The 24,915-nt window shown below is 35.8% G+C and overlaps 1 protein-coding gene across 1 annotated transcript in view; it reads right to left on the reverse strand.

Moving 5' to 3' along the window:
• The window catches only part of DPH6 (diphthamine biosynthesis 6), a 236,242-nt gene that overhangs the window by 208,247 nt on the left and 3,080 nt on the right, over positions 1–24,915 (reverse strand). The window contains exons 2-3 of the mRNA XM_083373895.1: positions 24,423–24,517; positions 20,311–20,504 (exon numbers count right to left, since the gene is read on the reverse strand). Coding sequence (XP_083230021.1) covers positions 20,311–20,504; positions 24,423–24,517 — 289 coding nt within the window. The remainder of the gene's footprint in view (positions 1–20,310; positions 20,505–24,422; positions 24,518–24,915) is intronic.

Consider the following 24,915-nt stretch of genomic DNA (forward strand, 5'->3'; position numbering starts at 1 on the left):
TAGTAAAATATACTTGAGGCAATATGGCAAACACCTTTTTTTAAATCTTCAGTTGCACTTTAGACAAGGCCCAAACAAAACACATTTTCAAATAGTAGAAATAAAGACAGAATACTTATGGAATGGAGAAAGTTAAACATGCATTTTGTTACCTCCTAATGAAAGACAAAAGGCAAAGCCACATTCATTCACTATTCTTTATTAATCCACCCACATGTCCTCTAGTGATCATCAACAATTCCTTCAGCTTTTCTCTAGTTCCCATGATCTCTTCACCTGACTGCTACCCCCTATAAATACATGGAAGTTGCTGTCAAAGCCATTGGAAGCAGGGTGACTCAGTGTGACAATCGAATCTGTGCATGAATAGTTTCTTTTATTGACAATTTTCAAAAGCCTTCCTAGGTGAGGTGTCTTAAAATTCACTGAACAGGGACCAAATGTCCATAGTCTATATTATATAATATATCATCAATAACACACCATTCTGTACTGCCATAAAATAACATAATTGAACCTATGTCACCATTTCTATTACACCACAGTGCTCTCTGAAATTCTATCTTTAGTTTACCAGGACTTTCCCCCACTGCATTGCTCACATTCTTTCTTCCTCTTTCCTCCCTCATAATTCCAAAAATATCTTGTAAAATATGAGATAAGATGATGACAATGATGAATAATTATTTTAAACCAAACACAGATTGTTATCTCATGTCTATGATGTGCGTATTGGATACATGTTTATTTTCAATCATTCTATGCTTTCCATCATATTTTTTTAAAACATTCAGTTCTACAAAAATGCTTTCTTTATGGTTAGTTTCTGATTTTAAGTGCTTACATAGTGACTTTTATAACATTGTATATTTTGGAAGGTGTACAAACAGACTCAGTCAAACTATTAGCATTTTAATTAATTTGCTAATAATTCAGAGAAAAGATCAGAAATATGATAAACAACTGTACCCAAATAAACTTCAATTGGGTGAGGCAATGCAGACTGAAATAATGCTTTCTGAATCACAAAGAAATTGACTAAATTTACAATTTTATATTTTTTAACTTAGAACCCAAAATGACAATCCCTTTTGTTTTTATTGCGTAAGGTCTACATGCCCCATATGCAAATGAACATTCAGAAGCACATTTTCATTCAATTTCCACATACGCTTCCTGATCAAGTACCAAAATCCAGACTGAGTAGCTGCTTCTGCAAATGTTGTCTTGCAGAATCCTAAAACTGTGCCTCTATTAAAAAAAACACAGAAAGTATTTTCTGTAGTCTTTCCCACTTATTACAAATCCACAACAGGGGAGAGGAAGAGATTGTGTTAATGGCTCTCAATTAATTTGTTAAATTTATATATACATCAGCATTAGCTACAAGGCTGTCTTTTTAATGGCTCATCATACATTATCAGAAATTACTTGCTTCATATATATCAGGAGTCACCATATCTAGCTGAGTTTATTACACTATGCCATATAATGAGTATGATTCTTCCCTAGTCCAATGGATAAACTTAGCTACTAGGGTTCATAAGCTACAGGGAGTGCAGAATTATTAGGCAAGTTGTATTTTTGAGGATTAATTTTATTATTGAACAACAACCATGTTCTCAATGAACCCAAAAAACTCATTAATATCAAAGCTGAATATTTTTGGAAGTAGTTTTTAGTTTGTTTTTAGTTATAGCTATTTTAGGGGGATATCTGTGTGTGCAGGTGACTATTACTGTGCATAATTATTAGGCAACTTAACAAAAAACAAATATATACCCATTTCAATTATTTATTTTTACCAGTGAAACCAATATAACATCTCAACATTCACAAATATACATTTCTGACATTCAAAAACATAACAAAAACAAATCAGTGACCAATATAGCCACCTTTCTTTGCAAGGACACTCAAAAGCCTGCCATCCATGGATTCTGTCAGTGTTTTGATCTGTTCACCATCAACATTGCGTGCAGCAGCAACCACAGCCTCCCAGACACTGTTCAGAGAGGTGTACTGTTTTCCCTCCTTGTAAATCTCACATTTGATGATGGACCACAGGTTCTCAATGGGGTTCAGATCAGGTGAACAAGGAGGCCATGTCATTAGATTTCCTTCTTTTATACCCTTTCTTGCCAGCCACGCTGTGGAGTACTTGGACGCGTGTGATGGAGCATTGTCCTGCATGAAAATCATGTTTTTCTTGAAGGATGCAGACTTCTTCCTGTACCACTGCTTGAAAAAGGTGTCTTCCAGAAACTGGCAGTAGGACTGGGAGTTGAGCTTGACTCCATCCTCAACCCGAAAAGGCCCCACAAGCTCATCTTTGATGATACCAGCCCAAACCAGTACTCCACCTCCACCTTGCTGGCGTCTGAGTCGGACTGGAGCTCTCTGCCCTTTACCAATCCAGCCACGGGCCCATCCATCTGGCCCATCAAGACTCACTCTCATTTCATCAGTCCATAAAACCTTAGAAAAATCAGTCTTGAGATATTTCTTGGCCCAGTCTTGACGTTTCAGCTTGTGTGTCTTGTTCAGTGGTGGTCGTCTTTCAGCCTTTCTTACCTTGGCCATGTCTCTGAGTATTGCACACCTTGTGCTTTTGGGCACTCCAGTGATGTTGCAGCTCTGAAATATGGCCAAACTGGTGGCAAGTGGCATCTTGGCAGCTTCACGCTTGACTTTTCTCAGTTCATGGGCAGTTATTTTGCGCCTTGGTTTCTCCACACGCTTCTTGCGACCCTGTTGACTATTTTGAATGAAACGCTTGATTGTTCGATGATCACGCTTCAGAAGCTTTGCAATTTTAAGAGTGCTGCATCCCTCTGCAAGATATCTCACTATTTTTGACTTTTCTGAGCCTGTCAAGTCCTTCTTTTGACCCATTTTGCCAAAGGAAAGGAAGTTGCCTAATAATTATGCACACCTGATACAGGGTGTTGATGTCATTAGACCACACCCCTTCTCATTACAGAGATGCACATCACCTAATATGCTTAATTGGTAGTAGGCTTTCGAGCCTATACAGCTTGGAGTAAGACAACATGCATAAAGAGGATGATGTGGTCAAAATACTCATTTGCCTAATAATTCTGCACTCCCTGTATGTTTTATGACTTAATGTGATATGAACTGCAGGCAGCTATGGCTAACAGAATTATTTACAAGATCCCAGCATAGTCCAGTGGGTTGAATCCTACCTAGAAAGTCATACATAGGCAATGGTTAAGATCCCAGTGCAGTAAAGCAAAAATGTCCAAAATGGAATGGGGAGGAGTACTTGTGGATTTTACTACACTAGCCTTTGCCGACTATTGTTTTATAAGGCCATTGAGCCAGTGCTGTCCAAAGACATTTCCGCAGTCATGTGGCCAGCGTCATGGAGCACTGTTACCTCCCAAATGGAAGACAAGGTGAAAAAATAGCAAATCTCCTTGTGCCATTGTATTTCATACTTCCATGGAGCAGCCTCAGATATAGTTTGGCAGATATATCAACTGTAGTTTAAGGCTACAATGCAGGCAAACTGGGTTGCGCATCTCCTCACTTGGCTTTTTCCATTTCATTTGTCATTTAAAATAGTGGTAGAAGGTTTAGTGCCTACCACAAAGAAATTAATTCCATTAATGCATCAATGTGACGTCAGATAGGAGCCTGGAATTATGCTTGAACTTTGCTAGGCACTGTGTAAGCACATTTGCACACAGGCACAAACATGGACTATAATCCCAAGAACCTGTACTAAATCATTTAAAAGCATCACAACACTCCTTCAGCAATATAGTGATTACTTTCAGAAGTGTAATTACTTTTCTTTTTCAAAAAGCTAATCTCAACACTGATACTCTGCCTTGCTTTGGCATCAAAAGAACAAGATTCAGGAGATGGCAAGTATTTGTCCAAAAGTTCTGTCTGAGATATTTACATAACTTCTTGCTTCCAATCAAACTATTAAAAACAGACACATGATTGTGACCAGTGCAGTCCTCTGTTTCTCTGAAGTTGGCAATACCTGGTTTTTATTATCTTTTCTCTCATCTTTTTAAGCAGCAGCAGTGATTTTACAGCCTTACATCTATGAAAGCATGTATCCAAACTGACAAACAAGCAAAACAGAATGGATGTGTCTTGCCATAGTTACATTTTTTAGGGGAAATAAGTGACTGAGTAACAATTTAAAGTAGGAAGCTCCAGGTCCCACATTTGGGAAGAGCTGGGGTTTTTGTTTTCTTTATATCAACCGTAGTTTAAGGCTATAATGCAGATTTTTTTCTGCTTCTCCCCCCCTCCCCCCAAAAAAATGGAGGGAAAGAGTTTTGGCAGTTATTAAATTCAAGGGTCATGTGGATCTTCCAACTACCCATCTCACTGTAAAGTCTTAAGGCATGATACATTTTTTTTTAAATACATGAACTCCTTGCCACATTTTTTCACAGTGCAGTTAATTCACTGGAAATGCACTTGGCTCTGAATTAGGAAACATCTCCCCTCATGTTTCCCCTCAAGAGTAGTTAATCAACTGTAAATACATTTGGACAAAACCCAGTTTTCCTAGGGTTTGCATTGCAGATCTAAACAAGTGCCTTATGCAAATCACTTAATATACTATCTTTTTTCTCAGTGTTAATTGTACCACACCCACCTTTTCGCGCAACACGTATATGTATAAAAGAAGATGAGTCTCATGGCAAATGTTGCTCTGAAAGCATTTATTGATTCTTTCCCTGAAACATAATTCACCATTCTGTAAAGCAGTACTTTGGGGAATGATGATGCAGGCAATGAATAAGTCACCCTGGCAATTGGGTAATAAATAACAACTGGCCCATTTTCTCTACAATTCCTCTCTCACTCCCCATCAGTGTAACATGAAGAACTGACAAACCAGATACTCTCAGAATCAGAATATATTTAATAGAGAGTAAAATTAGAAGCAAGTTGAAATAAGGTTGACAGTAACCAAGAAAGGGGGGATATTTAATATTTCATTAAGACAAACTAGAACTTGTGACCTGCATCACTGATAGTTTAGGAATTTATGTATTAGGAAGATAATACAAATATTTAAGAATATTTCTTATTACCTAGGACAATCCATCTTTTATTTCCACTTCATTTGTTCCTACTATTTAAAAACAGTTAAATTCCCATTTTCTATAGAATATAAAATTAAGGAAGCTATCAAGAAAGGAAATCTAAACAATTATCAAAGAAGGTTTGTCTTATAAATTGAACAGTACTTTACAGATTTTAAGCTATCCCAAAAAAACTGCAGTTTCAAGCTACATAGGACTAACCAATTCTGCCTCTACATAAAATTTTTCTCCATTAAAGAGAAACTTCAAGAAGTGTGAAGACAGAGTTAATTACATATTCCTGATAAGAATGCAAGGCAAAGGGTTGTCACCCATACACTTGAAAAATATCACAAGAAGAGGTATCCCAAAAAGTAGACCAGAATAATCTGTTTAAGATTAAATAAAAGATTAGAGGATCATACTTCAATAAGTGGGGTACAGTGCCAAGCACATGGCTTCTTTAGTCCCAAATTAATGTCCATTATTTGTGATACAATGAATGGGCATAGAGAATATGGATGATAAGCTTAGAGAGATATGCCAGGGCCAATACCTAGGCATTTAAAAAAAACCACACACACAAAATAATATTTAGAGGTAGTTCAGGAAAAACCTCCCAAATTCACTGAAGAGAGTAAGAAGGAAGCACAGTACAATCAAATTTGCAAGATTCTGTATTACAGCGAATTTCCAGTTTTAGTCTTCCTGTGGAATTGATTTCTTCTCTGGTCTACGTCTGCCTAGTGTGGGTTGACACTATGCAAGAAGATTTAGGAGTCTCCGTGACTAAATCAAATTTGAAATGTCAGGGTCAATTTTTCAATCTTTGTCAGTAAACACTTATGGTCTGACTATAGAATATGCTGAGTTTATTGCTGAGCTGTAAGCCCTGGGTTACGAACCATAATAACTGAGATCATGAAACATACTGAAGACAACATCAAACATCACAATGTTAATCAAACGATCACCTCCCAAAACATAGCTTTATACATTTTATATAGCTTTAGTTAAATCCTAGAACCTATTCAAAGTGAATGAATGAATAATGAATCTTCAAAATGTACTCCGCCTGTTTTTTTAGGTTCATATGAGGTTCATATATTTCTCTGGATTTAGTGGCTTATGGGAAAATTGGCTCCATTCATAACCCCAGTCAAAAGCAGAAATTATTCAATCACTGTGAAGCTTGGGAAAATGAGCAATTTGGCACACAAAATGTTCACCTTTCAACCTGCCCAAAGCTGGAAATGCCGTGTATGTTCCAAAGAATGGAGGAACAAACAAGCATTTCCTTTTAAAGGCCAAAACAGGACAGTTCTGACCAACCCCACCCAGCCTCGGAACAAATGAAAGGTCCAGGAGTTCAAACCCCTCTGATTTTTTTAAATCTCCCTCTATTTCCAATTCTGTGTGTGTGTGGGGGGGGAAGTATTGAACTACTTACATTAAATAGTCAACAATTCCATTCTGCAGGCAAACACAAAGGGAAAACACGCTGACTGTTCAAGGTGGAAAAAGTCTACAATTGAGAGGGAAGCTTCTCAACGTTTTTATTTTCCAAATTTAATGACTCACAGGAAAGAAAATCTATTTGTATCCTTCAGATTTGGCAACCTATAAGATAGTCAAGGGCAGTTGGATACTGCAGCTTGCTTGAAAATTCCAAGAATGGAAAAAGTATCAGAATGGGTAGGATTTCCTATGAAATATTCCCTATTACTGGGAAATGATGGGAATTGTAGTCCAGCATACATGAAAATATATTTTGGGAAATACCGTTCTAAAGCACAAATAATAAAAATAGACATCGCTTTATATTAAGCATTCTAAGACATTTTAAAGGCTACATAAACATAATTTAATAAGGATCTGCCCATTTTGTTGAAAAGCAGTATGTCTACAAAGTAAAATGTACACTGAATAAACAGATTTTTTCATGGTATGTTTCTTTCAGTTACAAATAATAGGAATTTCCTTTCATAATTTAAGATTAAAATCAAACAATGTTGCTTGGTGGAGGGTTTTGTGGAGGGAGGGTGAGATGCCATAAAATTATCATTGACATTTTAATTAAAAGAAAGAAATGTATGGAAGAAAAACAGGGCACTTCCCATAACATTCAGCGATGGATGCTCTTTCTTTGAAAAAAATCTTACTAAATTACCCAACCACTCACTTGGCAGAACAGCTATAATTCATTGTTTCTGTAATATAGTCGATATCTATCATTATTTTAATTAAACTGAATCTTAATTCATTATCTTCACTTTGATATACCTTGTTATTTTTATCACCATGATAGCATACTATCCTAGCTATCAGAGCTCTGAAATTTTTTTCTGCAAAAGAGGTCATCAATACTTGAATTGTTTATCAAAACTTCAGCTACAATTTGTTTAAACACTTTTCCTTAGAAACAAGAATTGTAATAGCAGACACTTTCCTAACTAGCTACATCTTTTGCAGTCTTAAAATCTAAATTATACATGTCTCTCATTATTTAATTCAGAGATTCACATTCAGAAGCCTTAGGGCCACATGCACCCTATCCTGAAATACTTGGTATGGTCCCAGAGACTAATTCGTTGTTACCGAATTCTACTTTTTAATATGACAGAAAATAGAAACTAAATAAATGATTGCACACTGATTACATTTTTTACTAAAATGGAATTTTAATTTTTGTCCTCATCCCATATTACTCCAAAACCAAAGTCCTTGCTCCTGAGATGGGAATAGCTGTGAATTTCAGGATATTTATCCTGATTTCAGAAATCTTTTTTCTTCTTTGGCATTATTTGTATAACTTCTATAGCAGTTAATCAGAAACATATATCTGAATTTAGTTGCGTGCACAAAGGTATTTCCCATGGAAACTCTTGCAATGTGCTTCAGAAAGAATATTACTCTGTCACGTATTTTGCTTCTAGCATAGTTTTCTTATAGAAATATTCCTTTTATTTATTGCAATTGATTCATATTGATTTCTGCAAATAATAAATATTAGAATTAATTTTGGGGGAAGGGGTTAATACCAAATAATCATCCAGTTTGCAGAAAAGCTGCTTCTTAATGATTTTCTCAATTATGAGAACTATTTGCCAATTTAAGCCCCCATTTTTCCCCAATATTGTTGTACTGAATTCTGTTCATCATGAATACAAAAGATAAGATGTTTTAATTAGAGCTTATTAATTACTGTTTTTATCAGTTGGAATCTCTGTATTTACACTGCGGTCCAGATAGATGGCAACACCTAACTGGCTGTTGCGGACCATAAAAAGCTAAGCAGAATTGGACTTTATTTCAGAAGTTGGAAAATAACACATACACACTCAAGGCAAAGAAGGGAAAGCAAACAACTTTCATATTGTAGCTAAGACTAGGTCAGGGGTGTCAAACTGCTGGCCCATGGGCCGGTTGCATCATGCAGAGGCCTGTGCCCACTCCAGCTCCGGCAATGAAAAAAACGTCGCGATGCGCTATGACACTTCATGTGACACGGCGAGTTTGACACCCATGGACTAGGTCAAACACACATCCTTGGAGTCATCAGGAATCAACAGTACATTGCTATTTGTGTCTTTTTATACCCATAATACCAATAATTTTTACTAGCTCATTTTTTATCTCTGAAAACTTCAGTGATGTAGAATTTTGAACTGTCAAAAAGAAATATAAATGTAAAAGGTTAAGGAAAAATATATCAGTAATAACCTAAGAGTCAGTATCCCTAAAGCATCATATGCTGGCCTCCACTTCCAACTAATATGTCAAACAGTTGACACAATGTGAATTACAAACTTAATTAGGTTTAACTTGGCTTTTTTGTGCACAGAAAGAGTTGTCCTCAACAATGTCCTCATAAGACCATATCAATCACTAAGTAATCAGAATAGTTTTATTAAGTACCATAAAATAAGGGCGGCATGCTGGCTCAGCGGTTAAAACACTGGGCTTGTCGGCCGGAAAGCCGGCAGCCCAGCTTCAAGACCCAAGCACAACCAGGTGAGCTCCCGTCCTTGCCCTAGCTCCTGCCTATCTAGCAATTTGAAAGCAAGCAAATATGAGTAGATAAGCAGGTACCACTTCAGTGAAAAGGTAACAGCGTTCCGTGACTTTGTGCTGGCCATATATGATGGTGGAAATGTCTTTGGACAGTGCTGGTTCAATGGCCTTGAAATGGAGATGAGCACCATCCTCTATAGCCAGTAACAACTAGCAGAGTATAACCTACTGTATGTATCAATTCTGGAGAATACTTTGAAGGTCTAAGAGGACACAATAAACCTGTACAATCCATCAGAAACATTGCATGAATTATAAATTGCACAGTTAACAAGTTACTAAGTTATTCTTGGATCTATATCTCAACTTTACTTCAGGACATTCTCCATTTCTCTCTGCAACAAGATTTCTGTGGGGATGACTGCTACTCAAACCAGGCACAGAATAACATTGAATGTGAGTCTTCCCAGACCTATCTCTGCCATCTAAAATCACTACACCACACTGACTCTTTACTTAAATTCACCCTTAATTTATAACTTAAAACACACAAAGAAAATAAGTAGAAAAAGACTATTGTTTAAATGGCTAGAAAATATTCTCATAAAATCAATAGTTTATTCTGATATATTAAGAAACATACAAGAAATGCAAAGCAATTCAGACAGTTTATTTTAATATTGTAGAGCATTATTTTCTAGAATACAGCTAAATCAAAATTTACTTTAAAATGCTTCTAAATAACTTAAGAATAATGTAACATCCTGTTTTCACACACACACACACACCATCCTAAGAATATTTAAATCTTCCACGTACAAGAAACTGCATACACACAGCCTACAGAGGGCACTGTTGTATCAGCTTTAGAATATTTTAGGGTGCTGCACTGATCTGTAAAAAAGGAGCTGTCAAAAATATCCAATTCACAGAATATGAAAGATGAAAATGTAGTAAGCTTACCCCATTTGTAACACCCCAAAGAACAAACCAAGATTTTCTAACTGGATCTGAGAGGAAAATATAAACTTTGCAGCAGCCTGTTGGACTGAATATGCCGCTATAGTATATATAAGTAGAATAAGTCCTGGTAGTTGGTCCATTTAAAAAAGATAATTTAATCAGAGAACCCTAATCTTCACAAATCAGTTTCACTAAAATCCCATGTTGTGATCAGCAGGAACAACATGCATGAATGAATTCAATTCTATCACTAGGAACAGGGTATTAATGCTGTACAGTTTTGGTTTTAAAAAACTAATTCTGTCCTTCCAGCTTTGTAGATATTAAAAACAGCAAGACATTATAACTAGCAATATAGATATAAAATTGCCAAACTTAAGTTTTCAAAAAAGAAGTTTACCATAAATAACATTACCATCTCCATGCTAATAACAGAGATGCTATGGATTTTATTAAAATAGCATTACAAAGAAGAGATAATGGCTTATTTTATGTATAAGTAAAAGTAGTACCAACATCCCATATTTGATTACAAAATACCATAATTTTGATTACAAAAACAGGAAATGTAAATTACCTGCATCAAATTAATCAAACTTGATATCCATGCAAAATGTATCTTTGATGTATTATCAAAAAAGCAGCAATATTCAGAGGCTGTTTTTTTCTCTCTGTATGAACCTATTGTCTGTAACATGTTTAAATTAATACTTCAATTTCATTTATTTCAACATTTATTTAAGCATGTGTAATTGAGTTCTGCTACTGCAAGGTGATTGAGGACTAAATAAAGAAGAAATACTATTTTTCATTCATTCTGTTGTTTAATAAGGACATCTTATATATAATCTGAGAATTCCCTTAGCTACACCCATCTCATAAAAAGATGGTTTTTTACTTCCTTTGTTGACATTATTATCTTCAAGACTAGCTAATTCCAAAATTAATTCTCATGATTCAGCATCTTCAGTGGATCTACATAGGATTCAGTCCTAAAATGCGAGCTTTATTTCTTGATCAAGAAATAAAGGGTTTCCTAATTTTTACACACACACATATGGTATATCAAATCCACTCATGTGTCACAGTAAATCCAAGAAAATTGATTTTAAAATGTGATTGCTATAAAGATTACGGTATTAAAACAAATCACAGATTTTATTTTTGCAAAAAATATCCAATAGTAGTTGTGTAGCAATATTAATTTTAAGTGATAATTAGAAATCTACTTGCTGCTGGAGAAGTAAGTACCATTTTATGCATATATAAATACTTCACTTAAAATGGTAGTATTCTTAAAGGAATATTAAAGCAAAATGGTTTGCAAATATTATAGTTAATTAATGCTCACTTTGCATTTAGAAGGATGACATGATCTTCTTAAGAATAAATATACTGTTTCTTTCTGAAGTCTTGCCAAACTGAACTAGGTAAAGGTTAGATTTAATGACTAATAAACAGACTTTAAAGACAAAAATAAAAAAATACCAGGGACTGATCAGCTTCCAATTAGTCAAGCTTAACTTTTAAACAGGAAGAGGTTTGAAAAGAATGAGTACAATTGGAAACCCATACTTCACATTCTGCAATATCCCTGATAAAGGGAGGAAATGTGTGTTTATCAATGTGTAGCAAGTAAACAATCTCTTACTTGCTCATTTCCAAACACATGTGAGAATCTTATAGATCCAGAATGCTACATTCACCAAGCAAGGCCACATTAGAATAACCTGGCAGTGGAAAATTAAGAAAATCTGGCAGAGTTTTAGGATTTAGGAAAAGTGATCAAGGTTTCTTAGTGATCTTTCATCACCACCGTAGTTTTCCTTTCTATGTTTATTCAGAAGAAACACAACAGGCTGCAATCCCACATGCCCAATAGGGAAAAATTCACACACAGGATTTATATAAAATTTCATACTTCTCCCAGTAAGCAGTTACCTTTTGTGCGGCGGGGGGGGGGGAGGGGGGAACAGTGATTGGGAAAACTGCAGAGACATCTAGATGTTTATTAATGACATTAGAAAGACAAATGCAACACTTGGAAAATGATTCCAAATCAGTTCATTTTCAAATATTTTATAATACTTTTGGAAAAAGATGCAAAGCCACTTAGTCTAAAAACAGCATCCAACTAAGAATGTAGTAACCATCTATTAGCCTCTTTCCATTCCCTCACGGTCACTCTCCCTTTTTCCCACCCCAATTTTTATTACTGCCTCTAGTTTCTTAGTGCCAGGTGTAACTAAATTTAGGTGAATCTGCTGGGTCTGTCCAATACATTTAAGCAAAGTACTTTGCAACATGTAAAAGCAAAAAGTACCTCTTTTCAAATAATTAAAACAATGATATCTCTTTACAAGTGTGCAAACTGCTTCAAAGGCTGTTTCTGTTGTTTCCTTATTCATGCAATCCCACAACCACTTTATCAAAGGCAGCTGGAGAAAACTGTTTGCAGGGTCTACTTCAGGGGTCTTCAAACTTGGCCCTTTTATGACTTGTGGACTTCAACTCCCAGAATCCCTCAGCCAGCGTGCCTGGTTGAGAAATTCTGGAAGTTGAAGTCCACAAGTCATACAGGGGCCAAGTTTGAAGACCCCTGGTCTACTTCTTCCATCTTAAGAGGGAACCTATCTCTGACGATTGTTTTTCTGAATCCCTGATCCATCATTAAATGAATGTTACATCTCAATGCAGTCACATATAGAATGATAAAAAACAACCAGTGCACCAACTTATATTACCTGAAGCTACTGCAATTTCAAAGATAGTCCTTGACTTACAACCACAATGAAGTGAGATATAAGTTAAGTGAATTCTGCCCCATTTTACAACCTTTCTTGCCAAGTCGTTAAGTGAATTGTTAAGTTAGTAAGTTAGTCGTTAAGTGAGTTGTTAAGTTAGTAACACAGTTGTTAAGTTAATCTGACTTCTCCATTGACTTTGCTTGTCAGAAGCCGCAAAAGGTGATCACATGACTCTAGGACACTGCAACTGTCAGTTGCCAAATGTCTGAAGTTTGATCACATGACCATGGGGATGCTGTGGTGGTTGTAAGTGTGAAAAATAGACATAATTGACTTTTTTCAGTGCCGTTATAACTTTTGAACAGTTACTAAATGAACTGTTGTAAATCGAGACCACCTGTATTTAGTTTCGGTCTTCCCATTTGTACACATTATCATCCTTATCACACCACTGTCAAACCACTACAGAAAAAGGCAACGTGCATCTAATCTATACTTTCAAACCAAAACAATGTGGTAAATTGCAAAGGACTGTGGGTACAATCATTTCACGCATCAGAAGAACCCCTGATCTAATATCACTGAAATAATATAGGAGGAATAATAACAGAATCTAAAATAATATATGAGGAATAGTTTCAGTGCTGCTATTCATACAACACATAAACAAGTGCAATGAGTTTCAACTTCTGCTTGGAGAGGGAAAACATCCTCGGCAAAATATATACTATGTGATTTATTTGTTATTTGTCTGGGTTGTTATACAACAGGGGTGTCAAACTCAATTTCATTGAGGGCCGCATCAGCATTGCGGTTGCCCTCAGGGGGCCAGATGGGTATGGCCAGGGTGGGCGTGGCCTACTGGGTGGGCGTGGCTGGAGTGCGTATGGCCTACTGGGTGGGCATGGCCAGCTCTACATCGTTCGCATCAAGGGTGCCTATGGGGGCCTGGGCAGGAGTGGGACAGATCTGAGGGTCTCTGGCAGAAGGAGGGTCTCTGGGCCAGGGCCTAGGCAGTGGGGGCCATTCCCTCACTGTTTCCAGGATGGCTTCACGGGCCACATGAAACCACTTTGCGGGCCGCATCTGGCCCCCGGGCCTTGTGTTTGACATGTCTGTTATACAATGATATACACCGCAATTTAATCTCTACGATACCCTCACCATGCAGATCATTTTTGAATCTAAAGATTGGCTATTTATTCTGCAAAATGTCTTATTTTTTATCAGTCTCAGTTGACTAATACAAGTTCACCAAGTGATCCAGTAGTTACAGTACATGCATCCATTTTTCTACTAAAATAAATGCTCAGTAGGTAGTTTAAAGTAAATTCCTCAATCCATGTCCATCCCAATCGGCTGACTTCCAACACCTGTACCTTCTAGCCAGGATCAGCTGGCAATGGCTATTCCAAGCAAAACTATTATTCAAAGGATCAATCTATCTGCTAAAAATCTGTAAATATTTCCACAAATTATAGTCACACTGAACATAACGAATGAACAGAGATATAAAAGGATTCAAATAAATTATCACTATTCAGTAGAAGTTCATTATAATAATGAGAGACTAAGGAGAGAAAAAAATAATTCTACTGGTAAAGTAAATGTGACAAGTAGAAAATGTTGTGAATGGATCTATAGTTAAGAAAACATATTTTAAAAGTTCTGTTTTAAAATATAATATGCTTATAATTATAAGCAGGTAGACAACGGGTAGCAAAGTAGGATATTAGAACACACACTTTGTCCCTATGTATCTCTATTGCTTCATGTAATTGAGTAAAGGAATAAACCATGTTTCACATTAATATAACAAATATCATCTCCCTTTAGACTCTGCTATATTTAAAGATGTAAAATAAAAATTTACATATGTTCCTCTTCAAAACATATCTTCACATAAGTAATACATTCTTAAGAAACGTGTTTCGTAGGACTTCCTACATTTACAGATCTTAGACCTGTTTTAGGAATTATAGAATCAACGGCACAAATAACTAATTTAAGACATTTGTTCTTGATTTACTACACAATTGAAGATGTTATTCTTATAATACAATACCAAACTGCCTTAACCATTGTATATAAAAAAAAATCAGGAGATCAGATTAACAGTTTATCCATTAAGAGCACTGTGCCAGACTATTATCTTAGATGTGTATGCCAAATAGTACCTGCTATACTTTTAAGCATTATTTAATCTAATAGAATGAAGTAAATGACTTAGCTATTAAAACAACCCTAACAATCATAACACATGTATTGTATTTTTGAATGCATAATTAAGTTATTATGTTATATTTTATTATAACAAGCCAATTCTTATTAATTATCACAATAATGGATATGTTTTGGGAAAAATTGAAGGAAGATTAAAATGTACTAAAACTCAAGTGTGTACCGTATTTTTTTTCTAACTGTATGCTTAATATCTATAATGTATGCATACTGTGAGGATATGCACTGGTTCAGCAATACTATCTTAGTGCTATTTAACCCAAAATAAAAATATGCTTTTGAATATTTGTTATTTCTGGAGTTTTGCCAGTTGGTTGCAGGAACTGAACTTCAGTTCAAGTAATAACGTTACTAAGATGAAATGACAAATTTAGTTTTTCATCTGGATTTTCACAGAACCTAATACTGATTAGGGCTAAGAGGGTACGACTGGTCCAGCTGCCTTCTGTGCCAAAAGTTACTGTTCCTAGTGTGTAACATCTTAACCGTTATACCACACTAGCTATGTTCTTAAATATGGATGGATGGATGGATGGATGGATGGGAGAGTAGGAAGGAGTTTTTGCAGTTAAATTATTCAATTCTAGAAACCTTTCCCCAAAGGTTTTATCCACTACCACTTTTACTGTATTCTTCCGCACCAGGTAAAAATTCATTTTTTTCAGTATGTTTTACAACAGAGTTTAGTATTTTATGGCTCTGGAAAATTTACTGACTTTATAGATGCTATTTCTGGCTTTTATTATTTTTATTGTGTCTAGAATAGTTTTACTCTACTTTGGAACTTTTAGTAAACACTAAGCTTTATGTAAATAAATTAATGTTTCAAACTTTGCAAAATTGTTTTAAAAATGACAAATGGCAAGATGCCTTACTCTGAATTATCAGCCAGATTTCTTTTAGTAACTTTTCATATATTAAATACAGAACATGGTATAAGTCCAAAGAACACTTGCAATTTTATAAGAATCCAAAGATAGAAACAATTTTGTTTCAACTCCTTCAAATCAACTCAAGACAATTACATTTTGAGCTACTATAACTGCAAATTTATGACACGCTGCAATAATTATTTCCCAGATATGAATACAAAAAAATTACTGCTTCTGCCCAATTTCTGCAGTTTGTTGGTATCTTCCAGATGGGTATAACGTCATTGCTCGTAATTCCTAATCAGCAGAGCCAAAACTAACTCTGATCAGTGTACTGCAGAAAAAAGGAGCAAATTTAACATTTTCTACCTTGTTAGCAAGTCAAAAAAATGCTCTATTTTTATAAAAATTATCAAAGACTGTAATTTTAAAACATTATCGTATCTTTTTAAAATTAAACATCTGAAGTCACCTATGTTAGCAGCTTAATGTATTACTATTAGTAAAGATACTGATACCTCATTCCAACATGGGAAAACACATGGAAGATACCTGTATGACTAAACGTTTGAAGGAAAAGCCTAATAACAGTGAAACTTACTGAAAAAGTTTGTACATCGTTGTATATGATAATATGGTTTTGTTTGGCAATACTGTTTTGTGAATGCATTGGTTACTATGCGTAAACTCAGCCAACTGTGGTTTATTTAGCAAACTGGGATTAAAAACACTGCTTTACACAATGTGTGAACCCTGCAGTTTTGTCAGCTAGCTTACCGTATGTTCATTAAAGGTTTCTTACCAAATGCTTGATGACTATTTCTCAGAAAAAAAGAACAGTCTAGGAGGCTATTTGAATATACTGTAAGGTAAAGGTAAAGGTAAAGGTTCCCCCGCACATGCGTGCTAGTCGTTTCCGACTCTAGGGGCCGGTGCTCATCTCAGTTTCAAAGCCGAAGAGCCAGCGCTTGTCTGAGGACGTCTCCGTGGTCATGTGGCCGGCATGACTGGACGCCAAAGGCGCACGGAACGCTGTTACCTTCCCACCGGAGTGGTCCCTATTTTTCTACTTGCATTTTTACATGCTTTCGAACTGCTAGGTTGGCAGAAGCTGGGACGAGTAGCAGGCGCTCACTCTGCTACGCGGCACTCGGGATTCGACCCACCAAACTGCCGACCTTCTGATCGACAAGCTCAGCGTCTTAACCCACTGAGCCACCGCGTCCCTTGAATATACTGTACTCACATCTAAATCATCAATTCTTAAGTGCAAGTACTTGCCCACAGGGAAAATGAAAGCTTCTTTCTTTCTTTCTTTCTTTTTCTTTCTTTCTTTCCTTTTTCTTCCTTCCTTTCTTTTCCTTCCTTCCTCCCTCCCTCCCTTCCCCATCTCCTTTCCAAATCCCAAACTCTTATTCTTGTTCTTATAAAGTAACCAATAACGTATTGATGTACGCAAGGTTTCGAGTGCAATTTTAGAAGTGTTTTAAATGACTTCACCTGTAAAAGCATGGTTATTGAATGTCTTTCATAAATGCAATTGATTCCATATATTTATATCTTTGAATTTTCTTCCAGTGAAATTAATATCTACTTAGAAAAAGAACACATCACTTATTTAGTCCAAGACAACTTGATAACATCTCTTTCAACTATAGTTATAAATATCATGCACAAACTTCCAAAGCAGAAGTTGTCAAGATTTAACATTAGCATTAATTTATGTCATAACTGACTGTTATTCTCCAGATAATAGCAATGTATTCAGTCCTTGCTGTCTGAAATAAAATGAAAAGAAAGTTTGTCCTACTATTAATCATTTAATTTAATTGATCAATAATACATTTCCTTTCCTCCCCCTCTTACCTCAGCCTAAAATAATCTTCTGGCATGGAAAAAGTTAGAACAATTCTCTAAGAACTACATTGTGTATTAGAGTCAAATTTAATGCTACTGCAAATTTTCAAATCCTATCCCTTAAACAATAAACAAACAATCACTGCATTCAGTTTTAAGTCAAGAAGAAAACTTTTCAAGAGAGGGCTGACACTATACAATGGAACTGGGGCCAATTTCAAATAAAATATTTCTTAAAAGCTAAAATAATGCAGGTTTTCACTGAAAAAGCATGGACATCCTGCAAGATTTCAGGACTTGGGGGGTGGGTTGTAATTTATTTATTTAATTTTGGGATTCTGTCACACCCTTAAAAATAACTGAGCTGATGTTCTACCTCATACTATTCCTCATGCCTTTGGGAATAGAATAATTTGAGCTATTATCCATCATGAAACTTAAAATACATTGTTTTCAGACAGGGCTGAGATCTGCATCCTTCTAGTTTCAAAATCTTTCACACTCGGGTAATTATTTCCAAACCTACTTCTTCATTTCATGAAAAAAAAACAATTGTTTTTTTATCTCTTTTGCACACAAACTGTCTTACACAAATGTTTCACTGTTCCTCTGTGTGACTTGATAAGAATATGCACACATTTTGCATGTTACATAAAATATTATTAACTTCTTTTCCATAAAGTTTCTCCATAACTTATCTGCTTATTAAGGATCCTCTGGTAATTTCAAAGGTAAATCTGGAACAATCTTGAAGCCATTGCTTTAGAGCAAAGCAAACTTGTCCTTGACCGAAATCTCTTTTTCAGAACCTCTATGGAGCCAATACCACTAGGTTCAGTACATCTATTGTCATTATGCATTGTGTTGTTGTTAATTTTTGCAAGTGAGATATTGTACATTTAATTTAACAAGCAGCGAAGAAAGAGATTTAGAATAAAAGGGAGAAAAAATAAAGATGCCCAAGTTTGCTTCATCTATGAGTTTACTCAGTGCTTTTTTTGTAAAAGAAAAAGGTGCCGGAACTCACACATGTCATACAACCCACCTTGCCTACCCTACAAGGTTCCATCCAAAAAAGGTGCCGGAACTCCATTCTGAGCGTTCTATGAGAAAAAAAGCCCTAAGTTTACTTCTACTGTAAATATAGAATACCACCCGTAGTATAAATATAAAGCCTTTTGTTTCACATGTAATATTTAGCTGCTGCTACTTCAGTCTGTTTATTACAGCAGAGGTTAAAAGGCTACATTGCATTCTATGGAGGCTTACAACTTCCAACGCATTATCTCAGTCATTCCCCTACAGTAATTACTTGTGATAGAACTAAACACCAATCCAGAAGGAAAACAATAATAATCCATGAACAGAGGCTCTAGTCACAGGTATCCAGGTCAGAAATGTTTAAATTTGGAGTGAACAACCTTCTGGTGGCCTCATTTTTCCACCCACATTTTTGTTCAAAGCAATGGTCCATTTCCTTCAATCAGTGTGCATGCTAAAAATATTTTGCTGAGATCCATAACTGATCTCTCTGTAGTTGGGTGCATGTTAAACACACCATTGTTCTAAAAAGGAAATCCAAATTTAGAAATAGCATAAGAATTATTATATTCCTAGTTATTGTTGAAAATCTTCTAAGTATAATTTCTCTATTAGAACAAAAACAATAAGCATCCTATTTGAAATTCATCCACCAACTTTCAGACCAATAGTCACGATTGTCTCATCTATTTCAAGAGGGATATTTCTAGGAGAAATCAGCCACAAACACAGAACCTTAAAATCTAAGCAGTATAAATATAAAACAATCTGTTTTATAGAGACTACAGTGATCAAGCTTCCTAGTTTGAATATCGTAAATCAAATAATTATGACCCACTTATTTAAAATGGTTAAGAGACATAATATTACACATTTGGTTACATTTTTAATCAGCATTCTCATATTAAAGGTCTATGGAACTAATACAAAAATATCCAGTCAATTGCATCAATTCCAACAATTCATTATATATAGGACAGCTTGGATGCCTAAATGGAGCATTCTACTTATATTGCATGACCAAATCAATCCAAAAAGAGGCAAATAGAAGAGTCTATCATATATATGTAGAAACATTCTAATTAAGTGTGGGGGACTATCGTTCTTCTCAGAATTCTTAGAAAAGTCTCGAGTTACTATATTTCACTTTGAGTGCAATACTGAAAAGTATTTAATGCTTCTTAAGTTAGGCACACAAAAAAAAAAGAATATATCAGCAGTGTAAAATCTGGAAGATATTGGATCACCATACCATTGTGATGTATTTCTTAGCATAAATAAATAATTTTTACAGCAATAATAGGATGTTTAACCTTAAGCAGGAAGCAACAATAAAGAGCAGAACAAGCTATAAATTAAGACCACTTCAGCCAGGTTTATTCTCTTTGGGAAACCGGATATATAGCAAAAGTATGAGAATAGGCGGCTATAGGCTTGATGTCTACAGCTTTAATCCTTATATTTAAAAGAAGAAATTGCCATACAAAATACCTTTACACATTTCAGAAGCTGATAAAGATCTTCAACCTCATCACCCTCACATTTTGTGTAGATGCTGCCTGTGTTAACACTGGTACCCTTAATCGTGTGACGGTAGAGAGGCAAGCCCATTGCTTCAGCATATAATTCTATAGCATGATGGCCCACTGTTTGATACATGTAACTATCCAGTTCATCGAATCCTTCTGAAAGGCAAACAAAGTATTACTACATTATCGAATGTACAGTCAAGAACATTAAAATACATATTGTACTGTGTTTAAGCACTCCCTTTTTAAAACTCCCCTTATACAATAAAAATCTCTTCTACCCCAATTTCATTTCAATTACTCCTAAATGAAAAACCACAGAATAATACTGAAAACATTCCAAACATCTTAAAAAGAATAAACTTATCAACTAGTTACAGCTTCCCTCCCTTTGCATGGAGATTATTATTTTAACATGTACCAACAAAAATTTAGTCTTGTATAAGGATCAGCCTAGGATGTCATCATTCATTCGTTTCTTCCTTCCTTCCTTCTAAAACATCACTGACCTTTGAAAAAGTCATAATGATATAAGTGCAGAAACAATCATGTGATTTTTAAAAAACTGTAATAAAAGAATGCTAGAAGTTAACAATGTCTGTTTGCTGCTGCTCTCACCCACTGAGACTAAATTATCTCGGACAATGACCAGAGAGACGGCAGGCTGGGTTCCAAATGTTTTATTCGCTTCAGCTCCAGACGGCTGACAAGCGGAGAAATAGCGAACTGTCAACAGTAACAACGAATCGGGAAACCGTATTCTCCCGCCTCGAGGGTGGCGACCAATAGCCTGCAAGTAGCTTTGACAGCTCCCGGGCAATTGCGCTTGCGCGGCTTGGCCGGGAAATCTGTCAGCTGGCTGGCTTACCGGCTGAGGGGAGGCGCGTTCCAGGAGCCGGCATTCTGACAGCTCGGCTGTCAGCTGGCCGGCTCTGCGCCTGAGCAGCCTTTTGACAGCTGTCACTGTCAGAGGCTGCTGCCGGCCTGTGCGCGGTTTCTTCCGGCAGTCTTTTGACAGCTGTCACTGTCAACGGCTGCACGCATAGGGATTCCTTGGTTGTTCTCGGGCTGGGAGATTGTCCATATAATGTCAGTATGTAACAGAGACACTGCCACAAAGGCCAAAATCCTGTGATAAAGACCAGCAAGTTCATCACTTGTACTATAGCTAGCCATAATAAAAATCATGAAACATTAAGAACTGCCTTTGAAGTTGTATTGCCCTGTCTATTTTGTTGTGTTCTAAAAGACAGCAAATATCATTTCTATTATTGTATAAGCCTTTTCTGAATATTTCTGGCTGAAAGATATAAAGATATAAATGTTTTTAAGACTGAAATAATACTAAACAAACAGATGTAATAAGTCATCCTGAGGCACATCCTATATTGGGGGAAGACAACCTTGTGGTATTCCATAAATTATGGGTTGGAGTGAGTTTCCTTCGCACTACCACTAGTGCAAAAATTTTATTCAAACCATTTCAGACTTTTGGTAAGAGAGTAGAAGATTGAGAAATAGGGTAGGATGAAATACCAGTAAAGTATGTTTCATCTACCAGTAAAAGCATCACGAGTTTTCAACATATGGAAGGATTCCTTGTATTCTTAGTAAAATTACCATGAATCCAAGTCACTAAACCAGGGGTCTTCAAACACAGGGATTATTTTTTTTATCAAATTTATTTTGATAAAATGTTTTTGGAGTAAAAAGCTATCTAAATATAGTTTTCTATTTAAGATACATTAATAATTTAGTTTATTCAGCATGAAATGGAGCTTAGTTATGTAGCATGAGGCTGTATATTCTGCAATATTTACATTTTTGGTAAATTCATTCAATGAATCCAAACTGCAAGCTGAGATAACATGCACTACATTGATGCATTCACACAATTTCACAGTAACCATGAGATAAATCATAAAACCAAGTTCATCAATATTCCTTTATCCAATTGGTTTGCAAATCTATATACACTACAAACTGTATGATTTTTTTGGAAGAGAAATGCATCTGTACCAGGCTTTAAGTCTTTTAATTAAATAAGAGAATTTGAGTAGTTCTCCAACTATGTGTGATTAACCTATTAACCTAAAATTGGTTCTGATATCACTGTTTTACTAATCTGACAGCTTATTATTCTAAATAGGAAACCTTCATTTTGTTTGCAAATAATATTAAAGATTCTAACTACCAACAACGAGTCCTTATATTTAAAGAGCACCTGTCATTTCAGATCCATCATGGCAGTGCCCTTTAGTGGGCATCCACTCACCTGCTGCCCACCAGAAATGGGCAGAAATGACATTGCTCTTTAAAAATTATGATTTAAATCGAGTTGATTTAAATCAAGCCTTTTTACTAGTGATTTAAATCCACCCTGTTCAAACATGACAACTTTTAAGACCTGTGGACTTCAACTTCCAGAACTCCTCAGCTAGCATACTGGCTGAGGAATTCTGGGAGTTGAAAACCACAAGTCTTAAAGTTGCCAAGTTTGGAAATTTCTGCACTAAAACAAATATTAATATTTCCATTGGATTAACCAATTTTTGTTCCTTCCTTCTCTAGGTGTACACCTCAGTATTTGCATACATCTTGACAAAAGATAAATATGTTTTTGAGTAAATATGTATAGATATATAGTTCTGATCAAAATATTATTAGAATTATAGCACATCTCAAAGAGCTGGCCAAAAATAACCAGCCAGCTTTAAGAGGACTAGAACTCAGTCTCCCAGTTTCTAATTCAGCAATTTAATCATTACACAAAACTGGTTCTAAATTGTATTATCAGTTTGGAGGGATATACTCCAACTGTTAGAAAACATGTTTATGTTTATTGGACTTATATACCGCCCTTCTCCCGTAGGACTCAGGGCGGTTCACAAGGTATTTAAAATAACAATACAAATTACAAAAGTTAAGAACAATTAAAATCATTAAATTTAGTCCTTGAATAAAATAAAACCCCTGCTAAACTCCAATTTAAAACCCAATTAAAATAAAATTACAATTAAAATTCTCAGTCCTGGCTCAAAGAGCCAAGTCTTCAGGTCCCGGCGGAATGAACGAAGGTCAGGGGCAGTCCTGAGCTCTATGGGCAGCTGGTTCCAAAGGACAGGCACGCCCACAGAGAAGGCCCTCCCCTTGGGTGTTACCCCCCAGCAATCTTTTGCCGGCGGCACCCTGAGAAGGCCCTCCCTGTGGGAGTGCACAGGACGAAGGGAGCTTGATGCCGGCAGCAGGTGTTCCCTCAAATATCCCGGACCCAAGCCATTTAGGGCTTTATAGGTCATCACCAGCACCTTGAATCTCACCCGGAGGGCAACCGGAAGCCAATGCAGCTCGCGGAGCAGAGGTGTTACATGGGAGTATCGGGAAACCCCCATCACAACTCACGCGGCTGCATTCTGCACCAGCTGAAGCCTCTGAGTGGTCCTCAAGGGCAGCCCCATGTACTTAATACATATACTTGTATTAAGTTTAAACACAAAATAATCTTAAACATTTGCAATATATGCTAAGTTTTCTTTTAAAAGATCACAAAAAATACCTTCTAAATGAACTCCTAATTTAATATTTATGTAATTTACTGCAACTCCCAATGCAATAATAAATCAAAGTTTATGACATCTCATGCACAATAACCCTTAAAATAATCATGTAGCTTAAATGGCAACACTGATGTTTCTGGTGAAGATTAATGTTTAAAACAAATGTAACACGAGAACTGCAATACATTATTCCAGCTTGTTATCTCCTATAAACTTAGTTGGGGACATGAATCTTACCCAGAGTAATTCTTTCCACACAAAAAAAATACCTTTTTACCTCAAAATTCTGTGTATACATTCTCCCAAGCATCTATAGAATTTGGAATACTTTTCACAGTATGTAATTATGAGCTACACAGACATAAACTGACTTACTATAAAACAATTTTCTATGCTCCTATAAAGCACTCTTAGCAAATTCATATATTTTCCACTTTTGTTTGAAAAATAAAATGATAAAATGTTGGCTCTAGATGAAGAGTTCATAGATTCTTAAAAGAAAATGTGGGGTCTTTACCTTTATCTTCAGTAGGTCTTAAATTGGCTAAGGCAACAATCTGATGGCCAGCAGCAACACAATGCATCATATTGTAACAGCTGTCTTTTCCACCACTAGAAGAAAAAAAGTTTTGTGTTATCTGATAATTAAACAAACTTTTCAATAAGAACTCTCTTGAAGTAATGTTTATATTTACCTCAAAATGGCAGTGAAATCGTTTACACTTAAAGTATCAGTGTTTTTCAAATAAATCATCAGTATGTTTTTAGGGTTTTTTTCAGGTGAGTCACTATGGTTATGTATATTTTTTAGCTCTGTCACCTATACCTTAAATTCAAATCAATTAGGCAAGCAATATCTGAAGCAATAGCTTTATTCTCTTTAATGTCACCAAAGGTTTCTTATCTATATTATTAGTTTTCACATGTAAGTGGAAAATGAAAGTACTATTTGTACAAGGTAGTATGGGACAATATTTAAAAAAACAACTTCTGATTTTCTAATATGCCTA

Source organism: Vipera ursinii (assembly GCF_947247035.1).
Source record: "Vipera ursinii genome assembly, chromosome: 1".
Classification (NCBI taxonomy): domain Eukaryota; kingdom Metazoa; phylum Chordata; class Lepidosauria; order Squamata; family Viperidae; genus Vipera; species Vipera ursinii.